Raw genomic sequence first — 15,091 nt, 5'->3', positions numbered from 1 at the left:
GCAGGCAGATTCTTTACTGTCTGAGCTACCAGGGCAGCCCAGGAGAACATGATACAGCCTTTAACCAAAGAAGTGAGGTTTGTAGGCTGGAGAAGAGATTTGAGATATATGTACACAGAGGTGGCCCTGGAGACTTCTTAAGATCAGGCAGTGAAAAGGAGGGAAGAGATGTGGAAAATAGCCAGTTGTCTGAGAGATGGTGATTCTTTAACCAAGTGGAAGGATGGAAATATGCACGAAGAGGTGGGAGCAGAATGGGAGGGGAGCAGTAAAGATGCTCAGGTCAAGGTCTTCCAGGCTAGAGATAAAAGGACCTGCTGGGCAACTAAATATCTGAGGCAAATCCACCGTGACGGTACCGATTTGGCCAAAAACATGTTGAAGAAATGAGACAGGAGGTGTATTTGACTAAGGAAAATGTAAAGAATAAAAAGATGAACAGAAACCTAGAAAACCTCAACTGCTCAGGAAAGAATTCATTTTCCCATCTGTAAAAATAACATACATACACAGAGATTCCTGACATATCTACCTCCTTTGAAAATCTGAGAAGGGGCTTTCTTACAAGTAAAGGTGACTGCCGTTGGTGTTATCTCTGGAAAAACTTATTCCCTTCCTCATGTGAGGTATTGGATTACTTCTAGGGGATATATTTCTGCTGAAGAAAATAAGCTAGGTGAATGGTGTGTTTAAAATTTTGAAGAAAAAAAAAAATAGTACTAATAGCTTCTCAGCATTATTACCAAAAATCTGCTAGCCATTCTGAGCCCAAATCGCGGATGTCAGTAATTCCACTTCAGGAATAAGCTCTCTGCCTCGAAGCACCAGCGCTCCGAGGAACTACCATTCTCAGCCTTTATTTACATTCTCTCTTCACCCTTCACCCTAAACAATATCACAGTGGGGCTTACCTGCCTTAGGAATCTGTACCAAAGGCGATTTCTCCTGTTTCTCTCATTAAAAAAAGAAAGAAAGAAAAGTTCCCACTGTTAACATGTAGCAAATGAAAAAAAAAAAAAAATGGTCCGCCCTCCCTGACTGTTGCTACCTTGCAGTTTCTGACACATAGAGGGAGGGCCGCCGGAGTGAACCGGGCGGCGGTGGGCGCAAGTCCCTTGCCGGGGAAGCAGGCGCCCCTGGGGCGGGCGGCTCTGCCCACGGGTACCGCGCGATGCGGTCCGCGCGGCTCTGAGCGGCCCGGGGACCGTGTCTCCGCGCGCCCGGCCCCGCGAGCGCCGCGGGAGGGAGGGAGCACCCAGCCGGGCGGGGGCAGAGGGAGCCGCCGCGGACCTGGCAACGCTGGCACTGGCTCGACTCTCCCAGACAGTTTTGAAGTCAGCAAAACAGAAATCGAATTACTATGATGCTGGCAGTGGCCGCTTGGGGAGAAGGGGCTCTCTCTGCCGGCTTGATCACCAGGAGAGATGCAGCGAGTCACAGATGAGCCACGCGTGTCTCCCGGGCGGACCCTGAGGACCCGTGTAAGTTGCCCTGCTCACCGGCTTGCTGTATTTTACGGTTGTGTCATTTTCTTTCTGACTTGAAAGGCTGCTTGGCCGCCATGGAATTGTTTCGATGAGAATTCCCAGTGTGGAAAGTTGTCTGCTGATCCTTGAGACTTTTTTTTTTTTTTCTTTTCTTTGATTAACTAAGCCACAGAATACAAGCTGAAATTCCTCACTGGCAGCCGGGGCAATGCAGCCCAAGACTGACAACTCTAACCCAAAGTACCACTATACTTACTACGGAATTAACCCTGGATGTGTTTTTAATAGCCTGCCGTACTGTAGGCTGCCTGCAGCCCCACTGTTTGGGATCGAATGCTATTTTAATGCTGCTGTGGCTAAACTAGTATGATCAGTGTAACCAATGGAGTGAGATAGAGCTAAATGACAGTCCTGGTAGTTAACAAAACTTTTCCTTTTTTTTTTTTTTTTTTTTTTTGGCCAGGACCACATTTTTCTCCCTGACTCCTCAAAACTCAGCAACCTCTCTCTTAAAAGTCCATGCTGCTTTTTTGATCTTGCTTTGGAGAGAAAAAAAGAAAAGAAGCTAGACCGAGGACTCTACTGAAATTGTGAAGGAAAGCACTATAAAGAAGCCGCCGCAGTTCTTTAGCTACTATTGTAATAATGGAAGAAGAAACGCTAACCGATGGAGCCCAGCACATACGCCAGCCTCGCGGTGACAGAGCTTGGGGACATAATGCTGAATGGTGACCAGAGCCTGTAACCGGTGAGGTTTTTCTTACACTTCATCTGCTACAAGTTCCGGCTTAGAAATGGATATTCTCTGTGAAGAAAACACTTCTTTGAGCTCAACTACGAACTCCTTAATGCAATTACATGCTGACACAAGGCTCTACAATACTGACTTTAACTCCGGAGAAGGTAACACTTCGGATGCATTTAACTGGACCGTGGACTCAGAAAATCGAACCAATCTTTCCTGTGAGGGCTGTCTCTCACCACCCTGCTTCTCCTTACTTCATCTCCAGGAAAAGAACTGGTCTGCTCTGTTGACAGCGGTAGTGATTATACTAACCATTGCCGGAAACATACTCGTCATCATGGCAGTGTCCCTAGAGAAAAAGCTGCAGAATGCCACCAACTATTTCCTGATGTCACTCGCCATAGCTGATATGCTGCTGGGTTTCCTGGTCATGCCCGTGTCCATGTTAACCATCCTCTATGGTGAGTGGCATTAGCTTCCTAGCTGTACCCACACGGGTAACAAAATGCGTGCATGTCATTAGCAGATGAGTCCGGGCTCAGGGGACCAACTAAGCATAAGGCTTTGTTTATGGAGGAGGGGCTACCACGTTACACTACTTAAATTTTAAGATGAGATCACATTTTAAAAGATCAGACAACCTGTACTCTGTGATCATTGGAGAGTTTTGTGCTTTGAAACATATACAGTTTACATAGGGAGATAAAGTGTTGTGCTTAAAAGCACGTACATTTTATGTAGAATTATAAAGGTCCCAAGACAGTCCTAAAGCAATAGCATCTGTCATATCTGAATCCACTTGGTTTTCAAGCCTTTATATTCCCAACGAAATATCCCAGCCTTCAAGACAGGCCAGTTTGATCTTGGTCCCACTGTTTTCAGCACTTCTAATGGAGTGGTAAAACCTTCCCAGTTCCCTTGGAACATTTACAGAGAGAACATTAGTGGTGCACTGGGTTTAATGTTAAAATATGCAGCGTCTCCATTAGAATAAATGACTTACACTAGTTTTAATTGTTCCCTGCCTGAAGAAGCATTAATTTGGAGGTGTGCCTTTGAATTCTACCCCTCAGCTCTTTAAAAATGCATGTGCATAAACTCCTCCTGAATTGTTTGGAGGAGGGTGGGAAACACATGGGAAGAGATTCATCTTGCTTTCTTCTCAGTGGAGTTTGAAAGAGTCAAACCTCTCAGCAAGTCAGCAAACACTGGGACGGCTTCAGCGGGAAGCAGAATGTGATATTCTTTCCAAATTATGAGTAATACAGCCAGATTTCTCCCTTTAAAAGTGGAAGAGGAGGGGAGACTATTGAGATTGCCGACACAGCACGCCAGCCCGTCACCCAGAGCTAGAAACATGTTATGGGCATTTTCAGAAGGGATTTTTCTGGCTATGTCTTAAGAGCTAAAATATGTGTATCAATCCATCCCCAAGGAGTATGGAGGAGGAAGGAGGTGAGCAAGGGAGCGTGGGCGTCGGGTTTGCACAGGGTCCACAGCGCTCCTTGGAAGGCCAGCCCCCGCTTGACGACTCAAAATGTCACACAAGGATGATCTGATTAAATTCGCTTGTCATTTCCCAGACATCCGGGAGAGGTTCCCGCTTCCTAAGACCCTGCCACGTGGAAGGCAAACTCCAGGAGTGGGAGATGACTCCCAGAGGGCCCATCCGGGAACCCAAGCCCGGGTGGGAGGCGGGGAGCGGGGGTACCCTAGAGCGGCAAGTGGGGCTGGCAGCCGGCAGCCAGGTTAGTAAGTCGAGTCCAGCCGGGCGCCGCCGGCTCGGGGTGCAAGGGCGCCCCCTGGTGGCCGCGGCTCTGTGCGCAGTTGATTCCCGTCGAGAGACACGCTTCTCCCTTGGCTGGTCCCCAGGACTCCGCAGAAATGCCCCCTCCTTATCCTCACCACGGAAACCTAGACTACTCCGCCGCTGCCTCCTTGCAGAGACAACTCCTCCCATGGTCAGCATCAGTTCCGACCAGGCAGAGGGTGGCTTCCTCCCAAGCACTGGGCTCTCCTTCGAGCTCAAGTTCTCTGCATGAAGCATGAAAGCCACCAAGTCAGACTTGACTCTTGCACTTTTACTTTTCTAAACATCAGTGGTGGCATCTTGGTAGAGATGGTTTGTGAACAGAGAGTTTGTTCAGCTTTGTGGGTCCAGAGCGTGGGGAAAGATGGTCTTCATAATTTTCCTTCTTAACATGTGCGCAGATCTAACACCATGGCTTAGATTGTCATCAAAACTAAGGTTCATATAACCGTTTGATCTCCCTCTAAAACAAACAGATACAGGAGACTGTGTGTTCCTCAGGCATACCCTATCTTTTTAATATAGCAGGTGACTTCCTGCCCTGCATCTCACAGTGGATCCTAGGGGTAGCTTTAAGTCAATTTAAAGTTGAGGTCCAACTTCCGCCCACCCTCCTGGGTATCAGGATCCCCAAAAAAGCTGTTCAGCTGATTCTAATGTGCACCCCCGGGGTGAGAACCACTGCCCCAGGCTGTGGTTGCCCAAGTGTGGTTCCTGGACGGGTAGCAACAGTACCAGCTGGGAAATGGTTAGAAATGCAATTCTTCCTGCCCCACCGCAGATGCATAGAATTAGAACACCTGGAGGTGGGCTCCAGTGGCTCATTGTAAGAAACCACCTCAGAGATTCTGAGGCTCCTTGAAGTTTAAGCATCACTTCTCTGAAACAGTTCTGAGAATACTATGCTTTTCTTCACCGTTGTCTTCATCCTCCTGCCCTGCCTCACGTCCCCCAGTTTGAGTTTAATCCCCAAAGCATTGTTAGGGAAGCTTCATTTTCATGAAGGCATATACCAGTCTGTGGAGAAGGGCATGGCAACCCACTCCAGTGTTCTTGCCTGGAGAATCCCCTGGAGAGAGGGGCCTGGCGGGCTATAGTCCACAGGGTCTCACAGAGCCGGACACGACTGAAGAAACTTAGTATGCACGCATGCCCAGTCTGGATTTTTAATCATTTCTTCATTCACACCAATAGCAGTTTTGGCAGACTACTAAATGCCATCAGTGTGCAAGACTCAACAGTTGTAACAATGGCTAAGAGAGGGTCTAACCTCAGGGAACCTACAGTCTGAAAAAAAGTAAGTCAATAAATAAGTAGCTAATAGGATTCTTTGACCAGGCTGCCCTGTCCATGGTATTCCCCAGGGTTCTTTGATAGAGGAACCCAAAGTACATCATAACTCCCGACCTAAGTCATTAAAAACAAAAAGAAAAGTAGATATTGTTAGGTAGAGGAGACAGAAGGAGAGAAACCCTGAAGAGACACAGCCTGAGTTTACAACACACCAGCATGATTCCAGCCATGAGTTTTCAAATCATGCGTTCAACCAGTGCAGTCTTGCTCTGCTTAAGTACAGTTGACATCAGGCTGCTTTGAAGTACTGAAAATATCTCGTATTGCCTTTTGCTGTTAACCGTGCCTTTTCCCAGGATGAAAACTATTCAAGCAGAGTAAATTTCATACGCCAGAGAAGTTCAAGGTCACTCACGAATGATAACCTTCTGCATCCCAGGGTACCGGTGGCCTCTGCCCAGCAAGCTCTGTGCTGTTTGGATTTACCTGGATGTGCTCTTCTCCACGGCCTCCATCATGCATCTCTGTGCCATATCCCTGGACCGCTATGTTGCCATTCAGAACCCCATCCATCACAGCCGGTTCAACTCCAGAACCAAGGCGTTTCTGAAAATAATTGCTGTTTGGACTATATCAGTGGGTAAGTGGAACAGTATTTCATACTCTCATGTCAAATGACAGCTCATGCCTTCTAAGTAGACTTCTGTTGTGGTTTTTTGTTTGTTTTTGCGCTGAACCCTGACATTCTCAATCAATTGTTCTATTTGCTGCAAGATATGTCATAGCATAGTGATTCTCAGCTTTGCTTTAGAAAAGAAAAATCTGTTAATGTCACTGGCTGACAATATAAATTTGTATTGTTTTGCACAAGTAAGAATATACATATACACTGACAGACTCAAAACTGAGAATAACTGTGCTATGTGTGTGCTCAGCACCAAGTCGTGTCCAACTCTTTTGCAACCCCATGGACTGTAGTCTGCCAGGCTCTTCTGTCCATGGGATTTCCCAGACAAGAATAATGGAGTGAGTTGCTACTTTCTTCTCCAAGGAGATCTTCCCAACCCAGGTATTGAACCTACGTCTCCTGCATCGCAGGTGGATTCTTTACCACTGAGTCACCAGGGAAGCAACTGTGCTATAGCCGTCTTCAAAAACTTTTCCCATCTTACACTTTCAAATTCACAAAATTCAAGTGTCTGAATTTCTAAATCTTGAGTTTCCCAGAGACCTCAATGTTTATAATCACTGGACTTGTGGTCACCATAAGAAAACAGAGCCCAGTACTGGAGAATGCACAGTTTCTGGGGGTAGAAAAAGGTACCAGGTACCATAACTCAGAGAGAGAGGTAAGGGTGACAGATGGTGGCCGGACTTAGTCAAAGAGAACCCAGCACCTCTGTAACCCTCCCTCATCCTGTTATGATACAACATGCCAGAAGATTTCAACCCACTTCACTTAGGTTGATTACAGACCTTCACCTGTTGCCAGCATTGATTTTCTGCCAGACACCTAACAGTCAGGAAAGCCCAGGTAGTGGAAGCCAGAGACAGCTCCCAGGCAGCAAAGTGCCTTGCACCTGTCACCTCAGCTGGCTTGGTTCCCAACCAAAGACTCCCTGGGATTTTAATCTTTTAAAGTTGCCACGTGGAAACCACAATCCCACCAGGGCCACATGGCCGCCAGTGTCTACTCACATGAGAAACTATGGGGTTTGTTGGCAGGCTTGACATCAAGGACTTGTGTGAGTCCACTCATGGTTTTGTAATGATAAAACATGCAAAGGAATTATTGTTGAGTCACTCAGTCATGTCCAACTCTTTGCGGTCCCATTCCTATAGCCTGCCAGGTTCAAGACATTTCCCAGGCAAGAATACTGGAGTGGCTGTCATTTCCTTCTCCAGGCGATCATCCCAACCCAGGGATCAAAGCCGAGTTCTCCTGTGTCTCCTACATTGGCAGGCAGATTCTTTACCACAGAGATAGCAAGCGCAATAATAGGACAGCTTGTGTTTTTCAGGTCCTATGGTTTGCCTTGCTGTTAAATACATCATCTGCAGAGTAGGTAACTCCATTCTATGGATGAGGAAATAGGTTCAAAAAGTGAAATGGCCAAAGCTAGTGAATAGCAAAGATTGTGCTCAATTATGATGGGAACTTATTTAATTGACTTAAGGGATCACCCATGGTGGCTCAAACAGTAAAGAATCTGCCTGCGGTGAAGGAGACTCAGGAGACCCGGGTTCAATCCCTGGGTTCGATCCCTGGATTGGGCAGATCCTCTGGAGGAGGGTATGGCAACCGATTTCAGTATTCTTGCCTGGGAAATCCCATGGACGGAGGAGCCTGGCGGACTACAGTCCATGGAGTCACAACAAGTCGGACATGACTGAGCGACTAACATGATGGGAACACTAACAAACTACACTGGTGTGACTTCAGCATTTTTAGAAGTCCTAACTATTTTGCATTTTAAATGTCACAATACAGTCTGAAGCAGAGTGGGAGGTCTTATTTCGTGTTTATTTGAAGGACTGAGGAAACAGGGCAGAAAAAGGTGTGTGGCTTAGTGGGTTGCCTCTCCAGCTAGTGTCAGGGCTAGGACTCTAAGCTTCCAGCACCAAACCCTGCCATCACTGCTGAACTTGATAAATTCTCTCCTGAGAAGACAGATGTTGCTCCCAAAATATGCTTGCAGTTTCTGGGCCTGTGCAATCTTGAACTCATCCTACTAGGATCAGGAGAATGAAGGATTGGTGGTGCTCAATCTCAGCTGCATGTAAAAGCCCTGGGGAGCTACTGATTTCACTGGTCCGCGGCAGGGCCAGATGACTCCAAGGTACAGCCAGGATTGAGGCCTGAGACAGACAGCTGCAGAGGGAGCTGCAATTAGCCAAACAGGGGAAAGAATTTAGTGAAATATTATAAAGGCCTGGGCTAAATATTGCATGGTATTTTGCACCGCTACTAAAGAAACTGGACATTTGTCTTCATGTTCTGCACAATTAGCATGTACATTAGTAATTATAATGGCTTTCAAACTGTCATTAACTAATGTTTCAAGGTACAGTATCTACTTATAGCAAGGTTCATCTTTGAAAGTGAAAGTTGCTCAGTCGTGTCCAACTCTTTGTGACCCCATGGACTGTACAGTTCATGGAATTCTCCAGGCCAGAAGACTGGAATGCATATCCTTTCCCTTCCCCAGGGGACTTCCCAACACAGGGACTGAACCCAGGTCCCCTGAATTACAGGCAGATTCTTTACCAGCTGAGCCACAAGGGAAGCCCAGATGGTGGATATAAATGTATATTTCACCGAATCTCCTTGATAATTTCAATTATTGGGGGAAAATTGTTGTTAGCTTTATTAAGGGGTAAAAGCAATGCAATTTAACCTAACAACTTACTTGGGATTTAAAAAAGAAAAAAAAAAAAAGAGGGGCAAGAATAACAAATGAAACAAGCCAAGTTATTTTCTAATTGACTCTAGCTCTATGCTTGGACACTGTTCCAATGGTGAGAGACATGCTGGGAACATCACCCAGTCTTTTACCCTCAGCCACACTGCCTCCCCTGACCACGTCTCAGCTAAGCTTAATAATAGCCTCTGTGTGTGTGAGTGTACTCCGTCACTTAGTCGTGTCCAACTCTTTGCGACCTTCGGGCTTATGGCCCATCAGGCTCCTCTGCTATGGGGTTTCCCAGGCAAGAATACTGAAGCAGGTTGCCATTTCCTACTCCAGGGGATCTTCCTGAACCAGGGATCAAACCCACGTCTCTTGCATCTCCTGCATTGGCAGGTGGATTCTTTACCAGTGCCACCTGGGAAGCCCTAGTAGGAAGGGCTATTTCTGCACAGCGTCCAGAGACACAGTAGTGTTCGAAGCACCTTTCAGGGGATAAACTGCAGAGAAATAAGTTGCACAGGATGACATAGCTCATAACTGGGAGTCACCCCAGGGCAATTCTGTTTGAAAGCCAACACTCTTACTACTGCCCCAAACACAATCTGCTTCCTGCTCCTCCCAGCCATCGCCCCAGGAGTCAGGGGCTGGAATGGGTTTTGAAGGAGACAGTCAGGAGCCGTCCTTCATCCATTTGGCCAAACTTTTATTGCATAGCTACTATGTCCTTGGATGCACATTTTGCGGTCCCTGACCATGTGGTCAGAGAAGGCAGATAAGAAAATACAAGAAACCCTGAGGTTACCTAGGCTCTGTACCAGAAATCTGTAAGAGGTATGGCTGAGGAGTTGGTAAAGGTTTTTAAAAAAAAGTCAGTCCTAGTGAAGGTGTACACATACTCAATTGTGTCTGACTTTGCAACCCCATGGACTGTAGCCCACCGAGCTCCACTGTGCATGGAATTTTAATGTAGCATAAATATTCTCCTGAATTATTTTTTTAATGTTTCCATTTGCATTGATTTTTGTTGTTGCACATTTAAATCCTTAGGCTGGAAATTTTGTGCATGGTCTAACGTGCTTTCTTCTACCAAGTATTAACGTCTTTTCAGCATCTACCAATATCAGTTTTTCCCCTTCAATTTATTGATATATTTAGTTTTCTTTCAGATTTGAATATCAAACTGCTCTTGCTTGCCTGGAATATATTCATAAATGAAGTTGATTTGTATGATTTGATTATTTGGTTTCTTATTCTTATAAGATTTCTTTTGGTGGCTTTATTAAATTTGGGAGATTTCTTTTTTTTCTTAAGATCTTGAAATATTTAAGAGGAATGTGTTTTAAAGGTTATATAGAATTTAATTCTAAATCTTTCTCATCCTGGTGGCTGTTAAAATGGTATCTTTAACTATATCACAAACCTCTTTAAATATTTTATCTACATTTTCTACCTTGTTTTGGGTTATTAGCTGCATGCAAAGTTTGTCTTTTGTATTGATTCATTATCACTAAATGCAATGCTTCTTGTTTTAAAGTCTGCTTCATCTGAAATTAGTATAACTATGCCAGCTTTAATTCTAGGGTCTTATTTTCTAGATATATTCTATTCTATCCTGTTACTGCCAAACTCCTTTTTGACTTCATATAAATATTAAGTACATTGCTTGTAAGAAGCATATAAAGTTTTGCTTTTATTCAGTCTGTCTTTTAATTGGACTATTTATTTGTATTTAATGTAACCCACATATATTTGGATTTAAATTTACCACCTTGATTTTCTTTTTATTTCCCATTTTCCCTATGTTCCAGATGCTTTCCATTTTTGCCTCCTTTTGCACTAATTAAGAATTGTCAATTCATTATTACCCTTTATAGAACTGTTATCTCAGTCTTCTAAATCCTTTTAGTGATTATAACATTCATTTTTCCCTTAAAAGAGGCTAATGCAATTACTTTATCACTTCCTAAATGATTCAAAAACCTTAGCATATTTAAGTCAGTTTACCCTATCATTTGTATTGTTTTTCCTATTTTCTATTTATCTTTTTAAAACCTGTAAGTCATCATAAATGTTCTGTTCACTTAGAATTTGTTTTTCACATATTGACCCTTTCTGTTGCTATTTATTGCTTCTGTCACTTCTGTGATTCTACCTGGGTTTATAGTCCTAATTCCTGAAGAATTTCTTTCAGAATATCACATAGGTTTATTTCAGCTTTATTGTTTTTATAACAAACATTTTTATTTCACCTTCATTTGAAGCATATTTTTGTTCAAGTATAGAATTCAAATTTGGGAGTTATATTTTTTCAGCAAGTAATGGATGATGTTCTCAAGTTCTAGTTTATATTGTTTCTTAGTAAGAACTTTTGCTGTCAGACGTGTTTATAATCTACCACCTCTTACCACCCTTTGCAGCTATAGGATTTTTTTATCTTTGTATTTTAACAATTTGACTATGATGTCCCTCAGTGTGAGTTAGTTTTGCTCTTATCCTATGTGGTGTTTATACTGATTCTTAAATTTGTAGCTCAATGCCTTTCATCAGTTTGGGTGAAATCTTGGTCAAATTATCTTTTCAAATATTGCTTCTGGTCCATTCTCTCTCCCATCCTCCACTAACTTCTCAGATTCCAATTTCTCGTATGATAGAACTTTTACTCATGTTTATGACTCTTAAGGGGCTTTCCCGGTAGCTCAGTAGTAAAGAGTCCTGCAATACAGGAGACACAAGGCACATGGCTTAGATCTGAGTTGGGAAGATCCCCTGGAGGAGGAAATGGCAACCCACTCCAGTATTCTTACCTGGAAAATTCCCTGGGCAGAAGAGCCTGGCGGGCTACAGTCCATGGGGCTGCAAGGAGCTGGACACAGCTGAGCACACACACATGACTCTTAAACGCTTTTCTGCATTTTTCACTTTTCAATTCTCACTTTAGTCTGGATCATTTTACTGATTTTTCTTCTCCTGGGTTGTTAATCCCCTCACCAGCTATTTCTAATTGACTGTTAAGCCTATGTTTGTATTCTTAATTTGGTACTAGCATGTTTAGTTTTTAGAATTCCCACTTGATTCTTTTTTGTAGATTCTAGTATGTAGGTGGTGCCAGTGGTTTAAAAAAAAAAAAAAAAAAAAACCTGCCTGCCAATGCAGGAGACTCAAGAGATGTGGGTTCAATCCCTGGGTCGGGAAGATCCCCTGGAGGAGGACATGGCAACCCACTCCAGTATTCTTGCCTGGAGAATCCCATGGACAGAGGAGCCTGGTGGGCTACAGTCCATGGGGTCGCAAAGAGTGGGACATGACAGCACACACACACGCAAGTACTCTGGAATAACTCCGTGTTTTCTTAAATATTCATCACAGGTATCTGGGTGTCTGAGTTACTTGGGAATTTCTATTTTCTAGAGTCTTTTTCTATTAGGTTCTGTCAGCTGCTAAGCCTGGTAATTTTATTAAATATCGACACTGGAAAAAAAATATGTGGATACTGTGTTGATGTTGTCATTCTTCAGAGAGGGGTCCATTACCTTTAGCAGTTAGGTCTCCTAAATCCAGCCAGGTTTAGGATGAGTTTTTGTGAGCACTGGTCTATTTTCATTTTACCCTGATACTAGGATATATTCCTTCATGACCTCAGATGAACAGGACTTCAGTCTCCATTTTCAAGAGCTCTCAACTCTAGTTTTTGTTACCTTGGCACCATGAGGCTGCTGCTAACCCTTCTGTTTTTTATTGGAGTATTATTGATTTACAATATTGTGTTACTTTCTGCAGTACAGCAAAGTGAAATGGCTGTACATACATCCACTCTTTGAGATTCTTTCCCCATATCGGCCATTACAGAGAATGAGCAGAGTTCCCTGTGCTATACAATAGGTCCTCATTGGTTGCCTGTTTTATATCGAGTAGTGTGTATGTGTCTTTACCTCTCAATCTGTCCTCCCAACAAGTTGGAAAATGCCTTAAAGGGAAAGAAGGTTCATACCATCACGTTCCTTTTTTCCTCTTCCTTTCACTCCAGATCATAACCCCTGAAATCCCGACTACTTTGACAGCCCCAACTCCCAATTTTTGACCTCCCAACCCCTCCCAAGACAAGGATTGAGGCCTTGAATTTTGCTTTATTTGACACTAGTATACCGTACCTCCTCCTCCTCGTTTGAATCTTTCCAATGTATCTTTTCTCACTCCTTCATTTTTAATATCTTTGTTCTTTTGTTTAACATACTTATTTTCACAGATAACTTACAGATGGACTTTTTAAAATAAAAACTGATTCTCTGCCTTTTGATAATGAAATTCAGTCTGCCTACATTTACTGACAAAATTGGTTTTATTCCTCCCATTTTATACTCATCATGTACCTTTCTTTGTAATAGTTAATTTTCTTCCTCATTTCATATGTTTGCTGACTTGCACAATGTTTTGTTTCTTTCACCCCATCCCAGTTAGTTTGAATTTCTTCTTGGCTTTTCCATTCCTTTTTTGACTATAAAAGCTGAGTCGTGTCCAACTCTTTGCGGCCCCATGGACAGTAGCCCACCAGGCTCCTCTGCCTGCGGAATTTTCCAGGCAAGAATGCTGGAGTGGGTTGCCATTTCCTCTTCCAGGTGATCTTCCCAACCCAGGGATCGAACCTGCATTTCTTGCGTCTGTCTCCTGCTTTGGCAGGCAGATTCTTTACCACTAGTACCACCTGTAGTCTTATCTCAAACAATCATTATACTGACATCTCTATTACTATTAATATATGTAAAATAAACAGTAACGCCACTAAATTTTTATTTCCTCATATGCCCTGAGTCCCAATCATAGATTTTTCCGTTATTTTATTTACTTATTTAAATTGAAGGCTAATTACTTTACAATATTGTGGTGGTTTTTGCCATACATTGACAGGAAGCTAATGGCACAATAGATCCTTTTTAAGCAAGTCAAAAAATGCATAAACCATAAAGATCGATATAGGCATAGCTTAATACATGAGAAATAGTACATTTTATATGGCTAAAATCAATATCAACAAAGTCAAAAGCAAACTTTCAATGTCTAGCTAACAGACCAAAGAGCACCCACATTTTGAAAAAAAGTGAAAAGACAAGCAATTCAACAGGGAAAAAATAAACTGTATGAACAGGCAATTCACAGAAACCTAAGTTAAAATGGACAAAACGCATGAAAAACACTCAGCCTTTTTAAGAGTCATGGAAATATAGTTTAAAACAATAATGCAATATCACTTTTTACCCATTTGATTGGCAAAATTAAAATGAGTGAAAACACCCACTGCAGTTTTGGATATGGTGCCCTGTGTATCCATATTCAGTTTGTGTGACTATAAGTTGTTTGTTCTTGAACAATCTAGCAAAAGTTATTAAAATTTGGCCTACCAGCCTCACTTGAGAGGATCTGTTCTACAGAAAAACAAAAGTACATGTAAGAATCTATGACAATTTGAGGGAATAGCAGAAAAGCTAGGTCATGGTTGAATATATTATTTTAAATTATGGAATATTCTGCAAAGCTCTTAAAAATCTTGAGTTGGGGTTATTGGAGATTCAACTGGAGGAATGTCTGTGAAGTTAAGTGCAGAAAGCAGGTGGCATGCATGGTCTGGACCCATTCTGGTAAGATAATAGTAATAATACATGGAGATGTTTACACATCATTAATAGCACTGAGAAACTATTAAAAGACTTCGCGCTTGCCAAGAAGGTAAAATTAGGAAGAATGGCAGAATTGTTATATTTTCCCTCACGTATTTCTGTATAATTTTTCACACAAATATGATGATAAAGTGTTTTAGATCAGGGGTCCCCAACCTCCAGGATCTAATGCCTGATGTTCTGAGGTGGAGCCGATGTAATAATAATAGAAATAAAGTGCACAGTAAATGTGATGTGCTTGAATTATCCCCAAACCATCCCTTCCCCAAGTTCGTGGAAAAACTGTCTTTCACAAAACTGATCCCTGGTGCCAAAAGGGTTGGGGACCACTGATCTATGGGTCCACGAATGAAACAGTTACACCTGCATCATAGGAGAGAGGGCTCTGTGAGAGGTGGTGGTGGTCTTTAGTTGCTAAGTTGTGTCCAACTCTTTGCAACCCCATGGACTGTAGCCTGCCAGGCTCCTCTGTCCACAGGATTTCCTAGGCAAGAATACGAGAGTGGGTTGCCATTCCTTTCCTTTCTTCCTTTCCCAGACAAGAACACTGGAATAGGTTGCCATTTCCCATGCTGACCCTCAAAGTTTGCAAGGATCTAACAGATGGCAAGCTTGGTAGCCACATCAGAGCTGACTCCGGTTTTCTTGCTCTAGGTATCTCTGAGATTGGCTGCTTC

The 15,091-nt window shown here is 43.1% G+C and overlaps 1 protein-coding gene across 1 annotated transcript in view; it reads left to right on the top strand.

The window, feature by feature from the left end:
* The first annotated feature begins 1,344 nt into the window (after positions 1–1,344).
* HTR2A (5-hydroxytryptamine receptor 2A) overlaps positions 1,345–15,091 on the top strand; it is a 62,791-nt gene continuing 49,044 nt past the window's right edge. Inside the window, exons 1-3 of the mRNA XM_043892250.1 lie at positions 1,345–1,481; positions 1,951–2,693; positions 5,775–5,975. Coding sequence (XP_043748185.1) covers positions 2,282–2,693; positions 5,775–5,975 — 613 coding nt within the window. The 5' untranslated portion in view covers positions 1,345–1,481; positions 1,951–2,281. The remainder of the gene's footprint in view (positions 1,482–1,950; positions 2,694–5,774; positions 5,976–15,091) is intronic.

Source organism: Cervus elaphus, chromosome 30 (assembly GCF_910594005.1).
Source record: "Cervus elaphus chromosome 30, mCerEla1.1, whole genome shotgun sequence".
NCBI lineage: Eukaryota > Metazoa > Chordata > Mammalia > Artiodactyla > Cervidae > Cervus > Cervus elaphus.
The sequence above is the reverse complement of the archived record's forward strand: the minus strand, read 5'-3'. Positions and strand labels throughout refer to the sequence as shown.